The sequence below is a fragment of the Acyrthosiphon pisum genome, chromosome X (genome assembly GCF_005508785.2).
Source record: "Acyrthosiphon pisum isolate AL4f chromosome X, pea_aphid_22Mar2018_4r6ur, whole genome shotgun sequence".
Classification (NCBI taxonomy): Eukaryota; Metazoa; Arthropoda; class Insecta; order Hemiptera; family Aphididae; genus Acyrthosiphon; species Acyrthosiphon pisum.
The window spans coordinates 25331150-25348714 of NC_042493.1; the positions used below are offsets into that span (position 1 = coordinate 25331150).

At 30.9% G+C, this 17565-nt stretch overlaps 1 protein-coding gene across 1 annotated transcript; it reads right to left on the reverse strand.

Annotated features, from left to right (window-relative positions):
- Window positions 1-10575: 10575 nt before the first annotated feature.
- LOC103309437 (short transient receptor potential channel 6-like) lies at window positions 10576-17403 on the reverse strand. Its single transcript, XM_008184859.3, has 2 exons — window positions 16894-17403; window positions 10576-12048 (listed from the first exon to the last, which is right to left on the reverse strand). Exons 1-2 carry the CDS (start codon window positions 17401-17403, stop codon window positions 10576-10578), a joined length of 1983 nt encoding a protein of 660 aa, XP_008183081.1.
- Window positions 17404-17565: the final 162 nt, after the last annotated feature.

Genomic DNA, 17565 nt, shown 5'->3' on the forward strand with positions numbered 1-17565 from the left:
TTAAATGTTTGACAAAATTTATCTTACCTACAGCAACCAAGGTGGTGGAAAATGGCAATCACCACGGGCTCAATTAATATATGCGCAATTTAATAAACGTTTCATAGGTGCAGGTGACGAGGGAAATACCTACCTATAATAGTAGAATACGTATTGTATCATGCATATATATTATATATCACACGTCTTGCTTATTACAATATATAGATGGAAGATGAGGCTCCGTTTAGTTTACTTTCGGTGGCAGCTGCAGGTAATTTAGATAGTTTAAAGACTTTAAGTGCTATTATTTGTACGCATACGTTTCAGCTTCCAAGTTCTGTTTGTATAAGTTAAAAGAAAATAGCAATATCTCGAACGCATTTATATTATATGTACGCTTATATTATATATGTTTAATGTAGTTATATATATATATATATATATATATGTATTTATATCAAGTATCGACACTGAGAAAATAAACTTATTCCGTTTTTAAGTAAATAGCAGAATATATTATATAAAATATTATTCATCGTAATTCCTTATTTTGTATGATGTATTATAATATACAGCTATACCAATATACCTATAGGTGTATACTGTAAAGTTGGGGTGGAGATTTCGAAAGCGCAAAAAGCATTCTCCCACAACAAAAAAACTTTACTTTATCCCCTTCTAATAGTTAGCAAAACCGTTAACATATAATAACAATATAATATTATAATATGCATATAAATGTTTTTTTTTCTGTTTGTGGTTCTATCTGTAGGAGAACTATATATGTTATTAGGCGGGAAACTGCAAAAATAAAATAATATATTTTGCATTTAAAAATGTCTTAACATTAAATTGTTTGCATTAAATTGTCTTAACTATCGCAGGCAATGTTATAAGTGAGTAAGTTTTAAGAACGTTTCTATGCAATTTTTAAACTATTATTTAATTTTTCATGAGATAGAGTCTGCGCTCGATTGGTTCGTGCTATGCATACGCATATATATATATTATATATATATATATATATATATATATACGCTTTATTTACACGGAATTCGTAAGGTGGAACAAAAGAAGATAATTTTTAAGAAGCAGACGATTTAGATGTATGTATATAGTATAGTCGGACTACATATATCAAAATCAATACTATCGAAAAATTAGAAGTAAGACTATAAAAGTAAGTCTATAAAGTTTATACCTACTCGTATGTCGTGCTGGTAATATAATATTTTAATATTTGACTCAAAACTAATCAAAGTAGTTGGTCACGTGAAAATAAATTTTAATGATAATAAATTTGCTGTAAAAATTTAGTATGAGTAAAAAAAATGCAGCCATGAATCTAGCCGATTTAGGTAGTAGGTAACAAATAACAATAGCTTAGTGAATATTCATATTTTTAGAAAGTTGTAAAATTCTATACGCATCATTTCCTCCGTTTAGGAGATTCCTACATTTAGGAGACTCTGACAATTAGGCGTTGTCAGAAACAACTAGGAAACAATATCAATTCCCACTAAGGTATAACAGACGATTTCCTCATTGCATAGCGGGTGCAAATAGTCATTCTTGACAGGGCCTAATTATGTCATCATTGTCTGTTACATAAATAGGTACCCACCTGCAAACGGGTCTCAGTTTGGTTTTCTGTCATCGGCGGAGGCGGCCGGGGTATCATCGAGGGGGTTTTGAAGGGGTACCTCCACCACCACTATTTACCTCCACTATACCACCACCGGTCGTGTTTACACAAGCGGCGTGCACACACACACGTATAATAATATATATTATGATGTACGCACGTGTGCTATGTGCGTGTGTGTGTGAGTTTTATATTCCGGGCCGTTGTCACCCCGCGCCGCCTCCGTTCGGTCGGAAAATTATCTTCGCACTACTGCAGATTTCACAAAGGACGCGCGCGGGCACAATATCAGGGAGCTCTCTCTCTCTCACCCTATCACTCTCTCTCGTCTCTCTCTCACACTTTCTCTCTCTGAGGTCCCTCCGCACCACCGGAATCGTAGTCGTCGTCACTCGTCGCGTATAGTATAATATATACATTATATATATATATATATATATATACATACCTATCTATACAGAATAATAGAATATAATATGTGTCGTTGTCGATTCGCCGCCGCCGAAAAACGACCCCTTTTGTATAAACACGCGTGCGCGGGATATAATGTACACATTACACACACAGCATATTATATTTTATATTGTAGCGGTAGACTAACACGCCGAAATTTACACAGTTATTAAATTGAAATCAAACCGTTTGGCTGTCACCCGACGGCGTAATATTGTGTGCATATGTGTGTGTAACAGCAGTATAATATAATATGATAGTGTCACTGTGTCGATATCAACTTTATTGCGTTAAGTCTGCTACTGTTTCTGGTGGGGATGCGTGATAACGTGTAATAATATTTTCCATTTTGGTTTAAAACACTAAATAATAACACTACTATACTATAATATACATGTACAATATTATTATTATTTGTACAATATAAACAATATAGCTATTTTTGTAGAAACGTAGATTTCTATTAATTAAATTTCTATTTTCCATTTTAATTATAAAATATACTCAAGTAAAAGAAGAAAAAAAATATTATAGGTATATAGAACAAATATGAATTTAAGTTACTGCTATTGTTAATCTTTATCTTTCTCTACTGACAGCTTATAATGGCTAACAAGATTTTAGATAACGTGATTTTCAAAATATCACCTATTTCGACCAGTTTTTTTGGTTTTTTTAACAAACAAAAATACTGTTTTTATAAAATTTTTAAAATAACTTGCAAACAATTGAGCTTAAAAAAGTTGGTGTTTTCAAAATGTCATCCATTTCCCCCTCAACCCGGGCCCCTCATACCACCATTTGAATTGTTTGCCAAATAAAATTTTATTTTTACAAACCTTTACAAACGTATACAAATAAACTCGTCGGATGCATAACATGAGCTTTATAGTTATGAATGTTTAAATCAATAAAAACGAAAACAATTTTAGTAAAAGATTTCCAATTATAAAGTATATTGGAACATATAGGCACCTACACGATTATTGAAACAAGAGTCAATGAAAACATATTATAAATAGTATTGTTTAGATTTCATTTTATTTAATCCGCTAAATGAATTTGTTGTGGGTTATATCTACAATAAGTAATATTTTTTTAGTTGAAACCTCTTAGATACAGATATTATTATACAGATATATATATATATATATTTTACCACAGTCACATTATTATAGCCAACCAACAATGTCGTTTATTTTTGAGGGGGGCTTAAGTCCCCCCCAGAATGTTCCCCCTCAGTAAGTTAAGTCCATTGTCCGTGTACAAGAATTATAATGTTAATTGATTTATATAAAATTAAAATAAGCTCATATTATAATTTATTATTTACTTATAATTTACATATAGCTACTATATCTATTTAAACTGATATGCCATTATCATTTGAGGGAAAAATTTAGGCAGTAAGTTCATAGCTGAAACGTGCTTATTATTTTAAAAATACTATTTAAAATTGTATCAACCAATTGGTAATAATGTCAAGTCCCCGACCCCCCAAACATTTGACCAATAATCTGCCAAGTACAGTCATTGAATAATTTGTAACAAACGTGTATTTTCGACTTCGACATCATATTGTATTACTATAGTTACAGTCCAGTATGGATAACTCGAATCTCAAAGTGGTGATAAAAATGTATTCAATTTAAATATTTTTCGAGTTATAAAACTTCAGGGGACAAGAAAAATACCCGAGTTATCACGACTTGACTGTGCACAATAATGACATATAAATAAAATATTATGCTGGCCATAACGTCAACAAGACCAACTATCGAAGACGAAATCTAATATTTTTTTTTAGAAAAAAAATAACCTATCATAGAATAAGGTTGAGCGTTATATGGGTAGCGAGTGTTTTTTAGAACATAAATTCGTTGATTATACCGAAAATTGTATTTTTTAGTTGGTGTGATTATAATACAATATTATGCAGTGGCGTGAAATATGCTTCAGAAATAGATACCTACTTATAGCGACGGAGAAAATAAAAATTTACACTCATAGAAAATTAAAGGTTTCTAAAGTTAATCCTCTCAATAAAATTAGTAACTATACATACCAGCTATACTTACCAAATTTGAATGCACTCTTTAAAAAAAAAACAAATACAATAGGTACGCGTTTGCAGTGTGTATTTAACCGTATACGAACTTCTCAACATGTTAAATTAAATTAAGTGAAACCGGGATTAAACATTTTTGTACTGTTATTCGAACACAAAACTTTTTAATCGACTTTGGTGGACTGAGTTTTCAACGCTGTACCGAAAAAAGTAACGACAAATCGAACGGAACTCCGTGAATGTGAAATTCGCATCACGTCGTGAATTCGTGGCTTGTTAGTTAGTGCTGGAATTTTGATGAAATGTCATTTTTTCTTGTATGCATTGAAACGTATTTCTGTGAGTGAAATATGTTTTTTTGAATTGAATTTAATAATACTTTTATTACTTTTATTATACTTCACATAACTATTTATACAATTCATACTTACCATGATACCTATATAATATTATTATGATATATTTTTTGATATCACGTGGATGTCACACGAATTATATAGTTGAGTGAAGCCCACATTATATTCTTTGAATTAAAAAAAAATATATGATCGGTACACGCACAGATCACGTGATCTCGTACAATTGCAGGTTTCTTGTAGATAACTGAAACAGCGTGCATTATTGGTAAATTGTAACCATCATATATATGTATATATGTTCGTGTCATATTATATAATTGTGCATACAATGTGAATCGTTAAAAAACGTTTATTAACATTAAAAATGCAGAGCGTAAAATTACATTGTATTGTATAGTATAATTGTATGGCAAATGACATTCGTGAAGGTTTTATCGTCCATCATCGTGTTAAGCGTACATTATAATATTATTATATTGCGATATACATAAACGGTGTACCTACCGAGCAATTTTTTTTCGTTTCCATATCGGTGCGTCGTCACACGCATAAAAAAGAATATAAACGTACTTATCTATTACATGTATAACAGATTAAACACATGCGTTCACAATCACAATATAACGCTGCTTTACAACCGACGAATAATAATAATAATAATAATAGTAGTAGTATCATTGACAGATGGTTGGGGATATTAATAGTAAATTATTGTGATATCCCTTTTGATATTATTTCAACTGCTGGGTAATATAAAATTAAAAAAAAAACCATAAACGTATAGGCTAGAAATTCAGTTTTAAAACAAACATTCGCTATATAACCCTTTGATTAAATATTTCTTCTGAATACACTATACACTATAGTATTATTATTATTATTATATTGTGCACGTACGTTTTGAAATAAACAATAAATATTATTTTGTTTTAAAAGAAAAAAATCGAAATTCATCTTAAATCTATGTCGTTATACGTTTTATTTGTATATTATATAATTGTATGCTGTTGATAAAAACACAAACGCCTGTTCACTATTTTGGCTTCTTCGAATGTCAAATTTGAATTGTGAGTATATACTATAAATACGACAAAAAACTCGATTCGTTTGTAGATAGAAATATTAAACAAACGTTTTTGTTTATTTATTTTATCGAAAATCGTCCCACTTACCATATTATATACATCAATCACGCGTATATATATATATATTCTATATTATATTATTATTATAAGTATTCTATACTTACGTCATTCTTATATTATCTCTCTGTTCGATATTTATTTATATAATTATGCGTTGATCGGAGCCTGCGTAAAAACTCCTAACAAAATATAACAAAATCTAAAACGAGCGCTACGGAAATTCGTGTTTTAAACCGTTCGTCTCTTTTTGATAGAGTATTCCATTATATCGTATTGTTTTGGTACAAAATAATTTTTACATATCGAAATTACTTTTATATTAGATGGTAGCGAATTGGTATTAGTAAAAATAGTAACCAATAGGCAGTTGTATCAACACGTGCCGCTATTTTGTAATGTGTGAGTCTCACGTATAATGACTGCACACGTATAATCATGATATTCATTAAATTAAAGTATTTTCTAATTGTTTCCTACAATGATAAACTAATTATTGATTTCCACTCAGAATTATTCGATTTTAAAAAGTTCTGAACATTATTTGTGCATTGGTATTTTTTCTATACCTATGTTGTTTTTAAATCGATTTAATGGTCCACTTTCTTAAAAAAAAAAAAAACACTGATGTATCACTTAAATTAGTGGAATTTTAGAAATTAATATAAGATATTTGAATTATAAAATTCAAACTTTCCCAATAACCTGGAAAATAAATAAATACCTACATTTAAATCTTTTTACGTAATTAAAACATCATGCATCATAATTCTAATTTATAAATATACTTAATTTTGTCGGGCTTTTAGGTTTAAATAAAGACAAAAATACGCCGGATCTAACTTCCATTATCTTACGTTAGTGTCATAGTGAATAAAATTCAAATCCAAAGGAAGATTGAAGAATAAACCTGCGGAATAACACTTATGTTCAAACACCTTCTGACGGAATGTCGCAAGTACAAAGAGAAGCTCGAAGATTGCAAAACACCCTACACCTTAAATGTAGAACCTAAGCCTTGAAAATCAAAACGTTTTATTGTTTCTAAGAAAAACCAAATTATATAATGAAGTTTAAACGAAAAAAAGCAAGTTTAAGCATAATATTGAACTTACATAATATCTATAATGGACCGTGCAGCCAAAATTTTCTAGAACAATAACAAAAAATTGAATGTACATATTACATATTAATATATTATATATAATATACAATTGACTCAAATCGCACTAACCATCGTAATCATGTAGGTATTTATTTGAAATTTGTTGCACGATAAGTAATAAAAAAATGAAATAAATAAATCATAAACTTGCAGTGAAAAACGGGATATAATATTATGTAGGTACCTAATTTATCAAATTTAAATACTAGACTTATTTGTGCAATAGTAATTGTAGTCTCATAAATTATACTAAAAAAAAACCCCGTATCAACTTATGAGTTGTGACTAATAGATTATTATGATATTATTAAATTTACTGAACGCAATTTGACGGATATTTGAAAAAATTAAATTAATTTATTGTCATCTAATTATAGGTATATTTAAAAATCTTAATAATTCTATAAATTTAAATTCCGGTTGTTGTTTTTTTTTTGTTCAGTAAATTTCATAATATTTTAGATTTTAATATTACTTTTTTGGGGTCCGAGACTTTGAAAACCCTCTATAACATTCGACCCGATCGTTAATAATACGCAAGTACCTACAACAATACTATAGAATATTATATAGACGCGACCTCTTCAATACTCGTTCGTATAGTTTACAATAATATTATTATATCTCTATTCAATGTTGTATTATTCTGATATTTTCGAGTGGTATATGGACCGTATTAATAATACCGTATTATAAAGACTTAGCGGATCCCCTGTTTATAAAAAATGAAACAGCAACAACAAAAATGACACCACTTAATATTATCTAAAATGTTTAATCACTGGTCATGGAACGATCTAGTTCATTCATCAAGATTACTTTTTGTTTTGTATATTATATTACTATAGGTTATTATCATTATTCGATGTAGAACGATTGAAGTAGGTACTTAACTACAATTAGTGTTGAGATTTATGTACACACATTTTATTTATGTGGATACCAATATTATCTGTTATCTAATATCTTAAACTTTTATGTCTGTATAAAATTATGAATGTTATGTTTATTTATTTATCTCTGATAAAAAAATTAGCCATCTGTAGCTGTAATTTATCTATTTTATTATATTGAATAACAATTTAATTAATAAAAAAATTGTATATACCTAGTACCTACTACCTGTTATTATTTATTTTAAACGATATGCGTGAAAAACATTCAAGAATAATGAAATCGTAGATAATTTTTTAACTGAACCCACTTATAAGTATACAATTCAAAAAATTTATAAAATCTATAATATCTCCAAGACGATAGTCACTAATTATTATTTCCGATTAATCGGTTGCGACGTCCACGTTGCAGCCACCGTAAAAACTCTGTGATTTCGTGATGAGTTTTATATTTTAGTATTTTAAAAACGATAGGACATTATACTTTGTAACCGTTTAAGTATTTTTTTTTGGAAATATTCTATTTCATTTATTAAGGGTAACGGTTTAAGCTATTTTTTTGGAAATATTATATATTATTTATTATTGATTCATGGTTTACCCTTGATAATACAATGTCATATTACGCAGGATTTATTTTGAGAAAGAGCCGCAGTATAGCAAATACTTAGGTATTTATATTTTTATTGTGTAAGCAAAAACACAATTATACCAATTTATATTTATATAAATTAGGTAAGTACCTCCTTTAAATTTTGTATCCGTCATCTTTACCTATTTAGTTAAATTCCTATTAATAATATTTTATCTTTATTTAGTCAATATTTTGGTCATCTATTCCCAACACTTCCCAGTCAATATATAGTTATCCTGTTAAATGTAGCGGTGCGTAGGACAGTCACAATTGGCAACCCTGTGGCTCCACGTGACATGTTTTACACAATCATGCAGAACATGTGAATAGTAATAAATGCGTATTATTCATTGGCCGGTCAGATAGGTAGATTGCAGTTAGAATTACGATTATTAGCAATAATTTCTGTCATAATTAGCAGTTTATTTTTGTCGATCGACTATACGTTATCGAGTCTCGGAGACTCTGTCTGTCGTCGTTTATCAACGCGCAATGTTGAACCTAAAGTCGGCTCGGCTAACTATTATAATAGTCGACGCATTAAATCGCATCGAAACACGCGTATATAATAATATAGTTACGCACAAAAGTATAAATCAAGTATTGCGCTTCGAAATCGTGTAGTAGCGCGTATGGTATAATAAATTATATACCAATGCGTATATTTTATAGACTGGTTATAGGTTATATACACAGGTCACCGTCAATCACCGCGACAGTACCTAATTCAAATGATTTAAAACCGTGTCACATTATGCGGCCGCAACACAATGCATATAATATACAATACCCATCCTATAAGACGAACGATGGAAATCTATAAATGTATATATAAACATGTAAATAAATATCGTGCTTTAATGATATACAGACAATTTTATCGTGTCTGTTCCAGTCGACGGTATACTATTTATTCCTATTAAATTAGCCAAGTTGTTATAAATGTTCAAAAGTGCGCGAGCTAATGAAAATAATAACTTTAGTTACTCTGCAGTTATCTACCTAGTTACGTTAAGTCAACATTCAGAACCTAAATATAAGTTAATAGTTAACAAACAATATATTATTTAATTATAAACATTTACATTTAACACGGAAAAAAATATTAACTTAACTCAGTTAAAAACAAGTCAGTAAATTTGTTTTTAATTACCACCTGGATCTTACGTATAATACACGCATTTTTGTGTAACTTTATATTTTTTTTTCAAACAGTAACTTAACATTTTTTGTTAAAAATGCATCCTATGTATTGGAATAATAATATACTATTCCTGCTTTACTGCAAACCATAGCTGTATTTGTTTAGGCAATTATTATTATACCTACGCGTAAGCAGTTAAAGCTAAAATATTATATCGATGAATAATTATTTGTTTAATATTATTTAAAATTATTGCATACAGATGAGTAGATGACAGCGTTTGAACAATCGGCCATGTTCGTCTAAAACATTCATGTTATCATACGATTTGTAAAATATGTATTGAACCACATTTTGTATGATTTAATAAAATTTTACCTATATTTATTATTTTTTTCTAGTAGATTTTCATTTAAGTCTAAAAAACTAAAGAGTACTTAAATCTAGTACCATCAAATTATTAGTATAATAATATATAGTTATATAATATATATGATTGTTTTTTTCTTAACTCAGAATTAAAATATTATAAAAAGCCATTAGGTAATAATAGTGTGTTGTATTACATAAGTGAACACAAAATATAACAATAATTGTTGAATTCAAAAACATATGAAAGTACATACAGAATTCTAATATAAATATCCATTAAAATATAACATAGCACAATATACTGCAGTGGAATCTATATTTAGATCAATTTTTATAGCGTGGCTTCTATGGGAGGCCTATCTCGATTAAGGTAGCCATAATTATCTATTATTATGACGCTTTTACTCCGATATATTATGCGACGACAGTATCGTGTATAAAATGCACAAACCGAAACCTATCGCCTTATAGCTGTTGCAGTGACCAATTGCGGTTATAATATTATTATTAATGTTTTCATTATAATCTTATATAAAAGTTGACAGATGAAAAATTATAAACAACAATAAAATAATTTTCAATAAAGACAAAACGGGTTGGTGTCATTCAGGGGTGGTGGTATGCTAAAGGGTGCAGTGCAGTTGTAGGGGGCATGTCTGAGTGCGAATAACGTGCAGCGCGGACAGGGAACCAACATTAATAATAATAATAATAATCATCGTTCAACGAGTGGTCTGCGCATCGTGAAATACCGCTTGATGATTTCGGTCATGAGATTACGGAACTCAGGGTCCTCGGCCGTCGAGCGGCTGTCCAAGTCGCCTCTACCGTCATCACCCGGCATGCGACTGTAGCCATGCGACGAATTAGACACGAGCCGCTTGGCACAGAACAGCAGGCCGGTTGTGGGCAACAGGTTGAATGGCGGTGGCATGTCGTTTAGCAACATGTAGCTGACGTACACCTGGGTCCGGCCAAAAAGCCACTCGTACTCAGCGTTGTCAGTAACGCCTTGAAAAGTGTCTGACATTGAGGCGATGAGCATGTTCATCATGACGACAACCATGAGCACCTCGAACACTGCGAACAACCCGTAGCCCACCAGCTGCGTGAACTGGTGTGATTGCGTGGCCGCGTCGATGTGGCCAGTGGCCGCCACCGTGTTGGTGACTACCACGTTAGGTGCCTCCAGCGAGGTCATGCAGAATATACCCCAGAAGAGCGTCTTGAACGTGTCGGCGACCGTGATGAACGAGTCCTCTTGCCTCGTGGTTTCACCCGTTTCCGGGTCCTTGTGCACCATACCCGCATAATACGAATAATATGTGCCCAGTCCGCACGTGAATGCCGCCATGATGATCAACAGGAACGTGGCGAACTTTCCGAAGTCATGCAGAACCTTGCCCAGGGATACCTGCATCGGGCCGATATAGTAGTTGAGCTGGCACAGGAACAGTAGCCGCAGATACGCCATGACGGTGGCCATGGTGAACAGGCTCTCGGCCACCAGCTGTGGGTCGATCCAGGGCCAGTACTTGCGGTCCAGGTCATCGGACCCCTGGGTAATAATATTTAAGGCGGCAGCTATCCAGGACAAGAACGCTAACGAGAACAGCGTTAACTTGACCGTGTCGAACACGTTCCACAGGTTCTTGAAGAACCGCTCCGGGCCCTGCTGCAGCCGCAGCTTCAACTTCTCAAGCACGTGGCCAACCACGAACACAGCGATGGGCAACAACATACCCAGTTCCGGCGCTCCCCTACGTGTCTCGAACTTGTCGGCGTTCGATTGCCTGAACAGCAGCCAGAGAAACACCAGGTATGTGACTAGGCTATTGAACATCCGGTTAATCGGTAACCGGTTGAATTGATTCATTTTCGAGTTAGGCGCTAACATTCCTAGAATTACCATCGCCGGCAGCATAATGAACCGCCTCAGCAAGTACAACAACTTCCATGTCGCTGAGTACGATTTCCACTCTATCCAATCGCCCAGCCACGCAGTCTCCAACACCTGTTGGATATTGGTGTGGGCTACGAACTCTTTTTGCTTGTAGTCCATGGCTGTGATCAGTCTCGGGTACGGGAACTTTCCTCTGAACCTGCATCCGTCACGATTTCGCAACATGATCTTAACTTCGTCTGACGTCCTGCAGTTCACTATCATTTCCACTGCGAACTGTCTTACCTGAAGGCAAAAACAAAAATTCATTTTTTAATAGCGAACACATTCCATTACAATAATGAATTATGGAAAAGATTCATGGTCAACCTATCCGGCTATAAAATATAATAGATATAGATACTGATAATCACCGTTCGTGGTATTAAAATATATTATATTAACATTTTAAAAACTCACCTGATTAACAATTTATTGAAAAATAGTGATTCTTCTTTGAGAAAAACAAGTTGATATAACTACAAATAACACCTTAAGTGGTATAAAAAAAAAATTTCAGTACTTATAACAAAAAAATTTAAGGTTCACAAAAATTCCAAAATTTGAATAAATAAGCATTTTTTTATAATAATAATTAATAATCAGGAAGTATAAATTGTAAGATCGAAATTGTTTTAGAATTCTCAGATAAAATTTGATACTTACATTTTGTGTATATTTTTAAATTGAAAGACATTTTTAAGTTAACTCAGTTTAATTGGAAAAAAAAAATATATAATATAGACATTAATTAAAAAAATAAGTTTTATTTTTATCAATTATAACAAATAACAAATACATAGGTACTTAAAATTCAAAAATCATCCCACCCAAAAAAAAAAATTTCTAAATATACTCGAGCTTTATGTATTTGACTAATATACTTGGCCAGTTTTAAGTTTTAATGGAGAGGGAGGAAATTGGTGTGAAATTTCCTGGGGTGGCATACTTTGGAGATATTATCTCGGATAAAATGAAAAAAAAAATTGAAATTTCTATTTAAAGAAAACACTCATCGGAAAATTATGTGCTGAACGAGAAATAACAGTGATATTAGTACCTATATTTTAGTTTAAAGTTTAATTTTATTTATGTAATCTTATGTGAGTGTGGTCCCACTGATATTTTTACCAAACTTTAAACATTTTAATTTGATGTAGGTAATAGTCATTTGTTTTATAGTAATTGTACATATATTATGAAATGTATTGTTCTATGTCTATTGTATTATTTTGTATGTATAGGTATAGGATTTTTGATTAGAAGATAATCAATTATTATTAGGTAAGTTTATTTGTTTTATTATAATTAGGTATCGGATTTGAATGCAACGTTCATTATTTATTAGGAAGTCCCAGGCAATGCTTTTCAAGTAGGTAAAAAATCCATTTAATACATTAGAAAATTGAAAACTTAGCTATTATTTAGATTTTTTTTTAAATGTTTAGGTAATTTTGTTAATATTTAATGCATATTTATTATTCATACATTATATGACATTTTATTGTCAATTAAAAGAAACTTTATTCCTACGATTTATTATTAATTGTTGATCGTTTTATTTATGATATAAATTCATGATTCGTTTATTTCGATAATTTCGTATTTTCGTTTGCTCAATAAGTGTTACAAAAAGGTTTGGGTAGTTTTTTAAAGATATTATTGTGGTTTAATGCATTTTTTGGGGAATTTTTCGATAGTATTTTGCGTATCTAAATCCGGGCTATAATTACAATACAAGGATCAGTAGTTGCACTAGTTGATGCAAATAATTGCAATTGTATAAATTTTATCTACCTATTAAATGTATATATATATTATATTAGAATTCGAAAAAAATATTTAATGATTACTTTTGTTAGTAGGTATTTAACTCATCATGTTTCCACAATTTTCCCCAAAGATTTACATACAGTTTTATTAGATTCTTCATATTAATATAAATTATGACAGGTGTGGCCATACTATATGGCTCACCATCATTTATTATTTGACCTTCAAAAGTATTGATGTTTCAAATGGCTTAATTTAAATTATCTTTCTTATTCACTCAACCAGTCGTGAAAGTGAAAAATAAAAGTTTGACAGCCAATGAACTATAATATTTAAAAAAAGTACTTGAAAATGGGTGCCATGGATTTTTGGGTTCTAGAAATGTCTAAATACCTGCCAGAATAAAAACAATAAAATATACCTACAACAGAATATTAAACACAAATCTAATAATTATTAATTTAACTTACATTGTTTTGCAATTCAAAAATGTATAGAATATTTATACTTACTCCCCACTATTAAAAGAACCTCGATATATCAAGGATGGTGTGCCAATGGAACGTTGGCCAATTTTTTTAATACTTGTATATAGGTAAAGGTAGGTATGACATATTACTGGCACGTGGATTTTTTTTTAAATCTTTGATTACAAAATTTTGGCACGTGACCCGAAAAAGGTTCGCTACCCCTGGTGGCCTGGTATATAATATATATACATGTTAACGTAAATTATGTACTTAAGATAATAACGGTGAGTACAATGTCTATGTGTAGCCAGAATAACATGATATCCCGATGTATAATATTATCTACAATTGTAATTACATTAACAAACAAATAACAATGGACCGTCGTGCAATAGATATATAAGATTTTAGATAAATAAATAACAGATGGGTACATTAAACAATATTATAATAATTAGTTAATAATGCCATATTATTATGTGACTGATTTTAAATACACATAAACTATGTGGAAAATCGTTTGAATACCTTTTATTAACTGACAATGTAAAAAATGTAGTAAAGTTGATAGAATATCAATTACACATTACAGTATTCATATTGTTATTTTGTTTTCAATTTTAACCATTATAATTAATTTTACTCATATTAAGAATTTTTAAATTTTAACTTGATTTAAACCTGGGGTTGGAAACGTTATAATATAAAGTTATTATTATAACGTTATATTTGACAAAACGTTATTATAACGAAAATCTATAATAAAAAATAATTTTATATCGCAAAACAAAACATAACGATTAACAAAATATATTAATGTATCATTAAGAGGCTGCCAGCGCACTATTTGTATTCTCTCTCTGGCTCACACGCAACATAGACAAAATGTATTTACGCAAAATCATTTTTTCTATGTGTTTAAGTAATCTTAGAGTAAAGTCACCCATGAAAAAAAAGATAGAGAATAATACTTTTGAAGGAAGACATATCGATTTGTCTAAATATTGTCTCAAAACAATTTAAACATCATTTAAATTTACAACATTTTTTTATTTATTTTGAAAGTCGAATACAAAGTCAAATAATAATAAAATATAAAATCGATATGTCATTCTCTCAAAAATATTATTCTCTATCTTTTTTTTAATAGGTGACTTTACTCTAAGATTACTTAAACGCATAGAAAAAATTATTTTGCGTAAATGAGTTTTTTCTATGTTGCACGCGGGCCAGAGAGAGAAAACGAATAGTGCGCTGAAATCCTCTTAAACAAAACATAACGCAAAACTTAATTTATAGAATATCATTAAACGAAAAATAACGCAAAACGAAATATTTTTAAATGTATTTATTCAAAAGGTCTATTAGTTTCCTAGAAACATTTATTTCAAGGAAACAATCTTAGAATCTAAGAAATGATTATATTATATTCCGTATCTGGGCCATTACCTACCCGCTTTAGTTATTATTTTTTAATTTAATAGGTATTAACACTATTTTAAATAAATCTAAACGCAAAACTTGGATAACGTTTTAATTCTGTATAACGATAAACAAAAAACTTGGATAACGTTTTCATTATAAATAACGATGAATGGAATTTTTTTTTTAAATGCAAGCCTTGATTAAACTTAATAGTTATAAATATGATAGTAGGTACATTATTTTATTTTTAATATTTATTATAGTTCACTAATTACTTTCACTGCAACTGCAGGGTGTAGGTACTATACAACTATTGAATTCACATTAAATATTATTATTATTAAGTAAGGTACAAAACTACAAACTGATTGATTACTTTTGAATTTATTTATATTTGTTAATAATTAATAACGTTTTTTCTCTCTGCAGAAAGTAGCTTTTATTTTGCTTGTCTATACCTACATGTTTTATTTTTGCTAGTATTTTTACTATACATTATGGAACGAATGTTTTTTCAGCGATTAGTCTTGCAAACATTATACATTGTCATAATTATAAGCTATTTTTTTTATCTACAATGGCTAAAGAAGGCTGGGTTTTTATTATCATTACATGCTGGGAGATTTATTATGGCTAAATGTGACATTGTCCGAAATGCATGCACGTTACCGTTACTTCCTGGATATTTAAACCCCAACTGGGAGAATCTTTATTGACTATAATATTGTCAACTATGATAATTCTCTGATTTATGTCGTCTCTGATCGTGGTAACATATTACACTGTACACCGTTCACATAATAATTATATATATACAAGGTGCAAAAGAAAGATCTGACGAACAAAAAAAATAAACGTATGACAAAAATTGTTAAAATTATATGATTAGTAAACAATTTAAGAAATATACTCATGTCAGCGAATTCCCAAAAAAAAATATTTTGTAAAAAAGTTATTTCGTTCCAAATTAATTTAATCAAAAATATTTTAAAAAATTCTTGAAAATAAACTGCTTGACTTAGGTAAATATTTTTAGTATCAAAATTGTTCTTATAAATTGTAAATTGGCTATTTTGAATATATTCAAAAAAATTTAAATCAAATTTTAAATTTTTTATTTTCAGTGTTAAAAATAAAAATAATTTTTGGTGTAATATAATATGTGTAACGCAAGTGACTATACAAGTTATATACAAAAAAAAAAAAAAATATTGATTAGAACAAAAGTTATTCCAAGTCAGTTCTAACAGTTACACCCTTTATATTATTATACCGGCGATTACGATGTCATCTAGGTAAACAGTCAGAGAATTGTTTTTTTACTACTTATGGGTGATTTTATCATAGACATTTCAAAAGATATCGGCGTCTCTTATTGTGTCTATCATATCGTCATAATAATATGCACGTGATGTTAAATCACCTGTGTGGCCATTTGCGTGTACGTAGTTTTGTGCACCTGTTCGGTGGATCCACATTGCAACAGCTCTTCGTACAACCGGAAGCACTCGAGTACCGGATCGGAACTAGACGACGTGGTGCACATGAAAGTCGGGTCGCTGATGGACCAGTAGCCATTCAGCCGTTCGCTGCTGTCGGCCACCACATCGCCGCGTGTGGCCGCGGCCACGCACTGGTCACTGCATGTGCAACGCGGCGGATGCGGCCTGTCCAGCTTGTGGCCGCGGTTCACCAGGTACTCGACCGTCTCATAAAGGCTACACTGAGTGGCCAACATCAGTGGCGTCATGAATCGCGGAAACTCTTCCGAATCGATGTATATTTCCGGATAATGTCCCTTAACGTCATCATTTGACCGTATCCGATTCCAGCCATTGCCTCTGCCACGGTTTCCGCTCTTATTGTTGGCCTCGTCAAATTCCAGCATTCTTTCCAACATCTTCAGATTGTCGTACGTGATCGCCAACAGCATCAAGTCACCGATTTTGACGTCTGTGGTTTATATATAGGTACACGTTACCGGCAATGATGATAGTTAGGCACTGTCAAAAATGATTAGAAAATAATGAAGTTGCCTGAATTATGTAAGAATTTATATTACTTCCTTGTCATCTCACAATTTTTGACAATGCCT

What these genes read in the sequence shown, in the direction of transcription:
- LOC103309437 (XM_008184859.3), bottom strand. Translation starts at nt 17,403, where the DNA reads ATGCTGTTGGCGATCACGTACGACAATCTGAAGATGTTGGAAAGAATG. An exon ending in ACACGCAAATGGCCACACAG is followed by an intron (nt 12,049 to 16,893) that starts GTGATTTAACAT and finishes TTTTGCCTTCAG; the next exon opens with GTAAGACAGTTCGCAGTGGA.